General features: G+C 43.0%; 1 protein-coding gene across 4 annotated transcripts in view; it reads left to right on the top strand.

The window, feature by feature from the left end:
* The window catches only part of LOC144691557 (cyclic AMP receptor-like protein A), a 254,655-nt gene that overhangs the window by 130,646 nt on the left and 110,822 nt on the right, over nt 1-13,187 (top strand). For 3 of the 4 annotated variants that reach the window (XM_078559757.1, XM_078559754.1, XM_078559755.1), the window contains exon 7: nt 6,920-7,009. The exons of the other annotated variant lie outside the window; for it this stretch is intronic. In XM_078559757.1, the coding sequence (XP_078415883.1) occupies nt 6,920-7,009 (90 nt within the window). The remainder of the gene's footprint in view (nt 1-6,919; nt 7,010-13,187) is intronic. 4 annotated transcript variants of the gene reach the window in all.

The following is a 13,187-nucleotide window of genomic DNA, read 5'->3' as shown; positions in this document are numbered from 1 at the left end:
TGTAAATCCCTTGTGTGACTGCAATGATGTTGGAGGAGCACTGTTGCACATCCTCTGCCAGCTGCTGCAAGCTGTTTATCGCAGACTCAAGGATGTGGAAAATGCCTTCTGCTCCTGCATTCATTTATGCCCAAAAGCAGATTTAGTAGGATGCCAGTCCTTTACCCATGCAACAGGTATATGTTGTGGACATTCAGCCTGTCTAAATCTTTCCAATTCCCCTCCTGCCCCTTCCACTTCTCACTTGTGAGTTATAAGTCACCTATTACACATTCCTCAAGCTTACTAGCTATTTTCTCTGGAATGTTGATAATTATTCTCATTCCTGGACAGCTGGAATACTTGTTGCAGCCTGCTGTGAACTTCTATACTTTATGGTACTACTCGCACTGGATTTTTCTTTATCTTGGAATGAGCTTCTAAAAAGGGTATTTGCATGCATCCCCAAGACAGTGTCTTCAAAGAGAGAAGCAAGATCATAAGACATTCTTTGTGTCATGCACCTGTTTTGCAAATGTAACCCTAGATTAAGAAAGTAGGTCGTTGAAGGAAGGATCATCATAATGGGTGGTGGCACCAATGCTCCAAACTCAACCCAGTTAATCTCTTAACCGAGTTAGTCAGAAATGGTAGGGCCACATCCTGTACTGAGTGAACTGTTGCAGCATGGATGGTCCCTTACCTATCTTTGTGCTTTATCAGTAGTTGCAAAACACAATAAAATATTGGCAATCTCATGAGCTCCTCTGGCCTCCCCCATTCACCACCAACCCCCCTCATCCACTTCCAAAGCAGCACATGTGTAGCCAGAATACCTTCCTTTCTCCTTAGGCAAGGCCATTGCAATGCTTCACTGCAGTTGTGCCCTACTGCTTCAGTTGTAGAAAAGAATGAAGTAATGTTGCAAACAGCTTTGTGTGCTACTATCCTGAGGGTGTGTGAGATAAGTTTATTGCCTGTCTATAGGCGGATGTTTGTGTACAAAGGTGGATATCATGACATTATTCCTGATGCCACTGAATTTGCTTAGCATTTTCTCCCAGTTGTGACAAACCCAGAGGATTTCATTCTCTTGCACAACTAAATCAATAGACCATGGACATCAGTAGATAGTCCCATACTTTTTGGCTGTACTTCCTGCAGCAAGACCCCAGGATAGTCTTTGTTAAATGAGTGAGTTTTAGTTGCCCACACTTCTCCGCGTGTATACTTTCATCCTTCGGTTTTAAACTGAGAAATGGTGAACTTCTGTTTGACGGAAAGGAGCAGCCCATTAAGAGTTACTGGGTCAAATAACTTGTGTTACTCTATCAACCAAAATTCGGCCTGCTTCCAGAGCATGTTCATAAAAACATAAGATAAGGAATAGCTGCCAGGGGTAGGTCATACAGCGCCACAACTTCCTGCACTATTCATTAAGATCATGGCTGATCTGATCTTGGCCTCAATTCCACTTTCGTGCCTGTTCTCCAAGACCTTTGACTATGTTAATTGTATTATTAAGGTTAAGGCTATACAGATGGAGGGCATTGATTGATTAAGTACCTGGAGAAAATACAAAGAGAGACTTGTGCGGTGTCAGCTGTGGCTCAGTTCATAGCACCCTCGCCTTTGAATCAGAGGGTTGTGGGTTCATGCCCCACTCCCGGAAACCAAGAACTGTGATTGTACTCAAAAGAGTTGCAATCTGTGACTGTTGATAACTCGAAAAGAGTATCAGGGGCTGTCACCTCATGTATTAATTGATTTTATTGACCATTTGTTTTATTTTGAAAGATAATATAAAGAGAGACTTCTGGGACACTGGCCATTGGTTAGGGAGGAGGAAGATATTTGTAATGTTGCATTCTGTAAGTAAACCTAGGGAAGAATTTTATGGCCCTGTCGCAGCGGGAGCGGGGCTGTAAAATGTGGCAAACCTTTTAAAAGCTCATTAACTTCGATGGGACTGGAAAATCCTATCGGTGGGAGGGGCTGTAAAATTCTGACACTGATGTTAAGTAAAAGGTTGGCTTCTGGTTTCCTACTTCAACTGGCTTCGGAATGAATTAACAGACTCCCGTAGTTCGAAAATCTGTCTACCTCAGCCTTGAATATATTAAATGACACGGGCTCCAAAGTGCTCTGGGTTAGGCGAGAATTCCAAAGATTCATAACTCTCTGACAGAAGAACTTTCTCCTCATCTCTGTCTTTAATGGGCGAACACTCACTCTGAAACTATTCTCCCTAGTTCTGGATTCCCCAGTGAGAAGGAACATCCTCTCAGCATCTACCCTGTCAAGCCCCCTCAGGACCTTTATACAGTACAATAAGATCACCTCTCATTCTTCTAAATGCCAGAGTTTAAGGCTCAACTTACTCAACCTTTCCTTATATGACAACCCCTTCATCCCAAGAATCGTCCTAGTGAACCTTCTCTGAACTCTCCAGGGAAAGTATATCCCTTCTTAAATAAGGGGTCTGAAACTTTTCGCAGTAATGTAGGTGTGATCTCAGCAAAGCCCTGTACTTTTGTAGCAAGACTTACCTAATTTTACACTCCATCCCCTTTGCGTAAAGGCCAACATTCCATTTACCTCCCTAATTATTGCTGTACTTACACTATTTTGTTTCGTGTACAAAGACACCCAGATCCTTCTGTACTACAGTATTCTGTAGTCAATCTCCATTTAAATAATATTCTGCTTTCCTATACTTCCAATCAAAGTGGACAATCTCACATTTTCCCACATTATACTCCTCCTGCCAAATTTTTGCCCACTCATTTAACCTCTCTGTATCCATTTGCAGACTCTCTGTTCTCTTCACAACTTGCTTTCCAACATATCTTTGTATCGTCAGCCAATTTAGCTTCAGTGCACTTGGTTCTTTCATCCAAGTTATTAATATAGATCGTAAATAGTTGAGGCCCCAGCACCAATCCTGTGGCATCCCACTAATTTATAGTTTGACAGCCTGAAAATGACCTATTTATCCCAACTCTGTTTTCTGTTCATTCGCCAATTGTCTGTCAATGCTAACTTTTAACCCCCAACTCCACGAGCTCTTAACTTGTACAGTAACCTTTTATGTTACACCTTACTGAATGCCTTTTGGAAATCTAAATACGCTACATCTACCCATTCCTCTTTATCCATTCCACTTGTTACATCCTCAAAGAAATCTAATGAATTTGTCAAGCACAATTTCCATTTCATAAACTCACATTGACTGTGCTGGATCGTATTATGATTTTCTAAATGTTCTGCTACTTCTTCCTTCCTAATGGATTCCAGCATTTTCTCAGTGATAGATGTTACGCTAACTAGCTATAGTTTCCTGCTTTTTGTCACACTTTTTTTGAATAGAGGCATTACATTTGTGATAAAAATAAAAAATGCTGGAAAAACTCAGCAGATCTGGCAGCATCTGTGGAGAGAGAAAGAGTTAACTTTTCGAGTCCGTATGTCCTTCATCATTACATTTGTGGTTTTCCGATCTGCCAAGATCTTTCCAGAATCTAGGGAATTTAAGTTACAGTCGATGCACCCACTATTTCTGCAGCTGCTCCTTAAGGTTCCAAGTTCAAGTCCCACTCCAGGGCTTGAGCCCAAAAATCACATTTGACATTCCATTTGGCGGTGCCATCTTTTGGATGAGATGTTAAACAGAGGCCCCATCTGCCTGGTTGGATGGATGTAAAAGCTCCGATGGCACTATTTCGAAGAAGAGCAGGGACGTTATCTCTGGTGCATTGGCCAATATTTATCCCTCAATCAACATCATTAAAAAAAATTATCTGTTCATTACCACATTTTTTGTGGGAGTTTAGCTGCTGTGTTTCCTACATGACAGCAGTGACTACGTGCTGAATTTTACGTGCCCCCGGCGGGCATGTTTCCCATGGAGGATGAGGGTTGCACGTAAAATAGGGCGGGCGCCCAACCCACCACCTTCCTGTCCACCCCCAAGCTCACCCCCCATAATACAGGGTGGGAGGGAGGGGATGGAGGCACGAATTGGCGCTAAATTCAGCAGCCCATCTGCCATATTTAAATGAATAAACAAGGGTCAATTAGGTTTGTTATCAAGCAGTCGACCCTGATAATACACTGCCCACACCATAAAACGTTTGGTGTGGGCAACTGGGTGGGAGCGGGAAGCTTGATTTAACTTAAATGTGTAAAGGATGGGCAGGAACAGGGGTTGGGGAGTGGTGGTTGCTCTTCGGAGGCTGCCCTTTGCCGATCGTGGGACAGCCCCATTAGGTTGAACCCCCCCCCTCTTCCTACCCACTCCCTCCCTTAAACCAACCCCTCCCCTCACCCCTCCCCGTAACCTACCCAGTCCCTCCCAACCCAAGTCTTCGGACTGGTTTGGGGATCCATGGGCCTTAATCTTCTTTTCCTTCTACAGTTCCGGCAGTGACCACTGATGCTTCCCTGCATTGCCAGGACTGATGGAGCTTCCAGCCAATTGGATTGGCCAGCAGCTCCAGAGTGCAGGACTTCTGCCCCAGTGAGGGGCAGAAGTGCCACTTGGCCCTCATTAGTCTGCCTGCAGTGCTTTATGGTTGCAAGTCGGTGTGGAACATGTTGGCTCCACGCCAACGTTGTTTCTGGGGGCGGGTCGCACCCCCCTCCGCCGATATTACTCAACCCTATCTTTCAGAAGTACTTCATTGACAGTAAAATGCTGAGAGATATCCAGTGTTCATGAAAAACATTAAATAAATGCAAGTCTTTCATTCTTTTAAAACCAAAGGATGCAGGCCATTAGAGATAATTATTTGAATTCCTAACTCCCTTTTGCCACTCTACTGTTATTGGGTTGCTTTTAGTGTGTCCTATTCTGAAGGTAGATACAAAATATCTGTTCACGTCACTGCCATTTCCTTGCTTCCTATTATTAATTCCCCAGTCTCAATCTCTAAAGGACTAATGTTTACTTGAGCTAATCTCTTTTCTTTTAAATACTTGCAGAAGCTTTTACTGTCTTTTTAAAATTTTTTGCTAGTTTGCTCTCATAATCTATTTTCTCCCTCTTTAATTTTCTCAGTGATCCTTTTCTGGTTTCTAAAATGTTCCTATCTTACAGCATATCATTAATTCTCACAACATTGTATGCCTCTTCTTTCAATGTGATACCATCCTTAACTGTTTTTGTTAGCCACAGATGGTTCATCCTTCTTGTAGAGTCCATATTTCTCAATGGAATGTATCTTTGTGAGAATTATGAAATATCTCCTCAAATGTTTGCCAATGCTTATCTACCATATAGAGATGAGCCTCCCAAAATTGATGTAGAAATGCCATAGGCAAAAACAGAACTCTGATGTTACCATTTCCGCAGAACTGAAATGCTTTTGGTCAACTGGCAGTGGAAATAAAGTTAGATTTTAAAGACATTCATTGTTACTCATTAGATGTGAAGAAGCATAACTTTGCAGCCCCCCCCCCCCCACCCCTTCGCCACCGCCGCTGCTAGCAACAGTTAAAGTTATTCTATGGAACATAGATTGCCCAGGAGGAAGAAAACAACCCTCTTTTGTGTTTCTTTTGAGGTTCTGCTGTTGTTGTCATCCTCCTCAAGCAGGGGGAGCGGGATGGCTTATACTGTGAATTTCTTCTTGGTGACCAACACTACCTCTTTAATCAGTCTATTGAAATAGAATTCTTTTGGACTAACCCTTGCAGCTTTTTCTTCCTCCTGTATTGAGTTGCTTTTGTGCTCCAGCAAAATTTAACAAATGAAGGTGAGTTTTTGTCACTTGATGATAAGGCATCCTCCCTTGTTTTAACAATATTGTATCTGATGTCATTTGTAATTATATTTTGCTATCTGTGAGCCCTGGCTCTTTTCTGGAGTGTATACCTTGTGTGTTTGATAAATCATTATACAGCTGTTTTCTGCTGATACCTTTGACTTATGACCCTGAAAGTTGGGGGTGGAATATTCTGATTGTGAAAAATGTCCGTTAAATGTTTAGTGTATATTATGCACACTACAGGGTTGTGCTCATTTTGTGGAGACCTAATGTGATTTATCTTTCAATAGAGTGAAATATTCCTGTAACTAATGTCCTGTCTTATGATTGCCATCAATAAAGCATTAGGCTTATCATGCTTAAACATTTAAAATGGTTTTTTTCTTGGCTTTTTGTATAATTTTCATCCAAGTTCAGCTTTTTAAAAAATGTTTCCCCACTACACTGATTAAAACTGAATGGCATGGTGAATACCAGAAAAATCGTGCATTCCTGAACTGTGGTCATAAGTTCTATTTCCTGTGAAATTTCACACTAGAACCTTATTATAATATACAGTGCTGCATCTGTCCTCCACAGGCTATTTGAAATGGTGTTCTTGCCTAAAAGACAAACCTCCATTCCTTTGTGTTCTTCAGCAGGAAAACTCCTACTGTTATTAGGCTTTGTCTTTCGAATTATGGAGAATATTACTGATTCAATAATTTATCTCTAACTTTCATCTTAATATTTCTGATCAAAAAAACTCTCAAATTGGGAAAATAAATGACAACTTAATTTAAAAATTATTCTCTAAACAAAGTAATTTTGAAAAGACTAATTATTTAAAATAAATACCTTGTATCATTAAAGACTAGTTTAAAATTATTTCCCAGAGTCTTTTTCTGTTTTCACAATTCATCTGTAGATTGGAAGTGATTAATTTTAATAATGTATTAATAACTATAGTTCCAAAATTGAGAGACTCTGCATATGGACAGAAAATTGGGAACACTGTTAATCAAGTGCGCTGATGTCTCTACCATCACCCCATCAAGCAAAGCTGTGCACCAGGATCAAGTCTCACCATTTTGGAGCTTAAATATTTCCAATTTAAAGTGTACAACAGTTTGTTTTATCTTTTATTCTTTGTCAGAATTAAGTTTTTTTTTCCCTTGCATTATGTCTTGCAGTGCGTATTATGTTGCTGCCTGGGGTGTGCCTTTCATTCTATCCTGTCTTCCGCTCTTTGGAGATTATTACGGCCCTGCGGGGGCATGGTGGTAAGAACATGGCTGTGCCAATAGATAATGTAAATTTTGTGTAGAGGAGGTCAACTGTCTTTTGCTATTTGTTGCAGAAGGAAGATTCATTCAACAGAATAGTTTCAGAGATTGAGCTATAATTTGAATTGTAAATTTATAAGCTCATTATTTGTGGAGTCTTGAGAGGAAAGGTATGAGTTAGAGAATTTGTATCTAAATAATTCTGTTACAAAAAGATGATAAAGGAGATCTTTTGTTAGTTCAGAGGAGACAGATAGTTGTAAAATAACTTTCTTTGGGCAGGGTGGGGGCTGAGGTGCTTTTCTCACTTTTCTAGTTATTATTTACATTGGTATTGAGTCACGCATGCCAATAAAGTTCCATGTGCTGAGCAGCTTAAATTAGTTTGCGGGGTGACAACAGAAGTATGGCCACAATAAGGTATCTCCAGGATGTAGTGTAAAATAATCAAGGATGTCTGCAGTTGCAGTGCACACATGTATGAAGCACACGTTAACAGTTATTTTTTTGCGGGAGGCAACACAAGATGAAACACTTTCTTCACCTTGCCTTTAAAAAGGAGCAGGATTTTTCAGATAGCAGGTTTCCAGCAGCCCAATCTCCGAGAGCTGCTGGCCAATCTGATTGCTGCGCCAGCAGTAGCAGTGGCCAGGTCTGGGACTATAAGCACTCCCTAGATTCCAAGTCCCAGAGTCCAGGGCTAGGTTAGTGTGGGGCTGTCACGGCAGGGAGGGGAGGTGAGGCCCCGGGTGGGGTGGGGAGAGGGGGGTTGTGGTCTTGATGGAAAAGCCATGGGGGAAGGGAAGAGGGGAGCAGCCCTTGGGTGGGGTCTCCCGATATGGAAAGGGGACCCTTGAGGTTGGTGCCCCTCTTCCATCCCAAGGCCTGACTAGGGTGACCTGCCAGACTTCCCCTCTGCTTCATCCTCCCTCCAGCAGCTGGGGGGGAAGTGGCCTTTAAGTGCCCAATAATTGGCCACTTAAAGGCCTCAATTGGGGTGAGGGTTGTGAGAAGCACCCTCTGCCTGCAAACTTGACAGTGGGGGACTGGAAAATTCTGCCCAAGGAATCAGCTGGATAGAACACACAATCTTCATCAAAGCATTGCACATCTTACTGGAAAACCTCCTCGTTTGTCAGGTACGAGGAACCTAATTGATTGCATTTATGAAATCGCTGGTCTCTCTCAGTGCAGCTGGCACCTGCGCTTTCACTGGAGGAAGGCCATGAGTTGCAAACTTAACCACTCTCTCTTGGCAAACCCCTGCAGCAGGACTTCCAATTCTTCCCTGCTATGCCGTAGTGAACAATTAGTCCTCTTTTCTGGCACTACCACGGCTTCTCCTTTTTATTGTTAGCAGAAACCATGTAAGAGCTGGTCCGTCTCCAGATTTTGTGCTTTCTATTCAAGTGTGCCACAGACCAAGCTCTTTGGCCATTAGTTAATCAAATTAGATGGAGGTACACCCATCACAAAGTCCAGTGCAGCTCTCACCATCGGTGTAGGTATGCCCTTGGTCATCCTTTCCAGGGTCTCAAAATTGGGGTGAAAACATCAATTCTGGTGAATTTAGGACTGTTGTCAGGAAGAATTATCAGCACTTGTTGTAGACTTCTGGGCAAGGAAGGGGCAAAAATATGAATCATTCTAAAACCAGTCAGATACTGTTAACAGGGATCTGTAGGTTTTTCTTTTTAAATGGATGAACTAAACTAAACTCAACTTCCTCACCTGGATATATCTTGTGGTTATGGGCGGAGTTGTGGAACACATAACATTGTTGCTACATAATAATTGTTTCAGAAATTGAGTGGCTCAAAATTGATGAGACATTTAGAATAAGGTGTTCCTTCCCAATGTTATTTGTCTGACTCCGTTAGGCAGGTGGCAGGTGTTGAGCAGTCAAGTGAAGGGATGGGTACACCCCAAGCAAATCATATATTATCACCTTTTCTCCAGAATGCTGTAATTGAATGTGGTAACATTGTTTCAATTATTTTTGAAAAATAAAAATGGAGCTCTTTATGACTCTTCTACCGTGTAAGTTTCATTTTAAGGCCCACTCATCCCATGAAAATTCCTTGTTGCAATGGGAAGGCGATTTGTTGTGAGGAATTTTCCGGTGCTTACTAGGAAATATGCATTGGCTAAGTGAGGTCACTCTCACTTCCAATTCTCTCTCCACTCTTCCTTTACGATTGTATAGAATCAACCGCACAGCAATAGGGAGGTTTTAAAGGAGATTTAAGATGGCAACTGTGTTTGATACATCAAAGCTCCCCCAGGTATTTGTGTTTTTGATTTCTGCATTGTGCCCTGGAAGATGGGCAAGATTACCCAAACGTAGCCCTCCCCTTAATAAGAATTTTGTTTTTTTGTAACAAGTGAGAAATCATAATATGGAAAAAAATGAATAACTTTGCTTGAAAATATTTTAATTATTTTAGAAGCCAGGGATAACCATAGTTGTGATCTAATCACATATGCTGGATCCTTACCTCTCAAATTGTAGCCTATCTAAAAATAGATGAAATTCAAGTTGGCAGGGCCAGGCTTTTTGTAAAATTTGCTGATTTACCAACTCATGCACCATTTCTGTTTTTCTCAGCAGTATTTAATGTCAGAACATCCTGATTAAATGAGACAGTTGAAAGATATGGTCTGATCTATTACACATAGCAGAACAACAACATAAAATTTCATATACCTGCCCATATTTCAACATGTACTGAAAGACCATTTTAAACTTTCAAAGTAGCAGACTTTTCTTTCATGCAGCTTGAGTAAATATAATTTATTTGAATTTCGAATTTACTATGGTGAAATAGAACTGGACCCCTCCCTCTGGATTCTTACCTTCTCTTGATCTTTTCATTGAGAACTGTCGGCGTGACATTAGCCGTCTCAATTTCTCTGCTCCTCTCACCCATTCTAATCTGTCTCTCTCTGAACTTACTGCACTCTGTTCTCTCAGGTCCAACCCCAACATTGTCATCAAACCCGCTGACAAGGGTGGTGCTGTTGTTGTCTGGCGCACTGGCCTCTACCTTGCGGAGGCTGAGCGTCAACTCGCAGACACGTCCTCCTACCTCTCCCTGGACCATGACCCCACCACGGAACATCAAGCCATTGTTTCCAGGACTGTCACTGACCTCATCTCCTCTGGAGATCTTCCTCCCACAGCTTCCAACCTGATAGCCGCCCAACCTCGGACGGCCCGCTTCTACCTCCTACCCAAAATCCACAAACGGAACTGTCCTGGCAGACCGATCGTGTCAGCCTGTTCCTGCCCCACGGAACTCATTTCTCGTTATCTTGATTCCCTTCTCTCTCCCCTTGTCTAGTCCCTTCCCACCTACATCCGTGATTCCTCTGACACCTTACGTCACATCAACAATTTCCAGTTCTCTGGCCCCAACCGCTTCCTCGTCACCATGGATGTCCAATCCCTCTACACCTCCATCCCCCACCAGGATGGTCTGAGGGCCCTTAGCTTCTTCCTTGAACAGAGGCCCGAACAATCCCCATCCACCACTACTCTCCTCCATCTGGCTGAACTTGTTCTCACACTGAACAATTTCTCCTTTAACTCCTCTCACTTCCTCCAAATAAAAGGTGTGGCTATGGGTACCCGCATGGGCCCCAGCTATGCCTGTCTCTTTATGGGGTATGTGGAACATTCCTTGTTCCAGTCCTACTCCGGCCCCCTCCCACAACTCTTTCTCCGGTACATCGATGATTACTTCGGTGCTGCTTCATGCTCTCGTCGGGACCTGGAAAAATTTATTAATTTTGCTTCCAATCTCCACTCCTCCATCATTTTCACATGGTCCGTCTCTGACACTTCTCTTCCCTTCCTTGACCTCTCTGTCTCAATTTCTGATGATAGACTGTCCACCAATATCCATTACAAGCCTACCGACTTCCACAGCTACCTCGACTACAGCTCCTCACACCCCGCTTCCTGTAAGGACTCCATCCCATTCTCTTAGTTCCTTCGCCTCCATCGCATCTGTTCTGATGACGCTACCTTCAAAAACAGTTCCTCTGACATGTCCTCCTTCTTCCTTAACCGAGGTTTTCCACCCACGGTCGTTGACAGGGCCCTCAACCGTGTCCGGCCCATCTCCCGCGCATCCACCCTCACGCCTTCTCCTCCCTCCCAGAAACATGATAGGGTCCCCCTTGTCCTCACTTATCACCTCACCAGCCTCTGCATTCAAAGGATTATCCTCCGCCATTTCCGCCAACTCCAGCATGATGCCACCACCAAACACATCTTCCCTTCACCCCCCCTGGTGGCATTCCGTAGGGATTGTTCCCTCCGGGACACCCTGGTCCACTCCTCCATCACCCCCTACTCCTCAACCCCCACCTATGGCACCTCCCCGTGCCCACGCAGAAGATGCGACACCTGCCCCTTCACTTCCTCTCTCCTCACCGTCCAAGGGCCCAAACACTCCTTTCAAGTGAAGCAGCATTTCACTTGCATTTCCCCTAACTTAATCTACTGCATTCGTTGCTCCCAATGCGGTCTCCTCTACATTGGAGAGACCAAACGCAAACTGTGCGACCGCTTTGCAGAACACCTGCGGTCCTGTCCGCAAGAAAGACCCAAACCTCCCTGTCACTTGCCATTTTAACACTCCACCCTGCTCTCTTGCCCACATGTCTGTCCTTGGCTTGCTGCATTGTTCCAGTGAAGCCCAACGCAAACTGGAGGAACAGCACCTCATCTTCCGACTAGGCACTTTACAGCCTTCCCGGCTGAATATTGAATTCAACAACTTTATATCTTAAACTCCCCCTCCCCCCATCCCCACCCCATTTCCTCCCCCTCCCTTTTGTTTTGTTTTTCAATAATTTATATAGATTTTTCTTTTCCCACCTATTTCCATTATTTTTAAATCTACAACTAATACCTTGTCAGTCTTTCCACCCCACCCCCACTAGAGCTGTACCTTGAGTGTCCTGTCTTCCATTCTTAATTAGCACTTTTCTTAGATAATATCACCACCTTCAACACCTCTTTGATCCTTTTGTCTGTGACATCTTTTGATTATCTGCTCCTATCACTGCTTGCTTGTCCCTACAACCACCCCACCCTCAACTTCTCTCCCCTCCCCCCCCCCGCCCCCCACCTTAAACCAGCTTATATTTCACCCCTCTCCTAACTATACTTCAGTTCTGTTGAAGGGTCGTGTGGACCCAAAACATCAACTCTTTTCTTCTCCACCGATGCTGCCAGACCTGCTGAGTTTTTCCAGGTAATTCTGTTTTTGTATTGGAGAATTAAAGTTCATTTGATCTATAGCAATCTGAAAATAAACACCATTCCTTGTGGTGACCAATTACAGTGCTATTCCCTGGCACGTTATCTCTCATTTAACATGGTTTAAACCAAGTTCATTCAAAGAAAATGATCCAGTCATTTGAACCAACAGCCCAACAGTGGATAGCTTGCTTGTTGTTGATGTCATGGGTATATGAATCTTAATTCTTTAAGTGATAAATCTATTTACCTACTTGCTCTGTTTGGTGAATTTCAAAGGGATTAATGGACCAGATCATCCAGGTACCATCTTGTAAGCTGCCTTATATCAGAATGTGACAAACTGATGCACAGCTAGTTCAGTAATTCACCCTGAAATTTGACTGAAACAGGTTTCATAAAAAGGTTACAGCACACAAGGAGGCCATTTGGCCCATCATGCCTGTGCTGGCCCTCTAATGGAGCATGTCACCTAATGCCACTTCCCTGCTTTTTCCCCTTAGCCCTGCAAATTTTTCCTTTTCAAATAATACTCCAATTCCCTTTTGAAAGCCTTAACTGACCCTGTCTCCACCACACTCTCAGGCAGTGCATTTCAGATCCTAACCACTGGCTGCATGAGAAGGCTTTCTTCATGTCGCCATTGCTTCTTTTGCCAAATCATCTTAAATCTGTGCCCTCTGGGTCTCGAAACTGGTAAGGAATATGATATTTGTGTAGGCCAATATGTTTAATTAGCATTGATCATTTCTGTTCCTATCTGTCAGTACGGTTACTGATTATTTTGACAAATTTAAGGCATTTATTAGGGGAATTCTCCTACAAAGTTAAGTACAAAATGTGGTCCAAGGTCACACAAGTTAAACTGACATTTAAGAAAATCAGTACCTTGCACATCTGCAA

This window comes from Cetorhinus maximus, chromosome 16 (assembly GCF_964194155.1).
Source record: "Cetorhinus maximus chromosome 16, sCetMax3.hap1.1, whole genome shotgun sequence".
Classification (NCBI taxonomy): domain Eukaryota; kingdom Metazoa; phylum Chordata; class Chondrichthyes; order Lamniformes; family Cetorhinidae; genus Cetorhinus; species Cetorhinus maximus.
The sequence above is the reverse complement of the archived record's forward strand: the minus strand, read 5'-3'. Positions and strand labels throughout refer to the sequence as shown.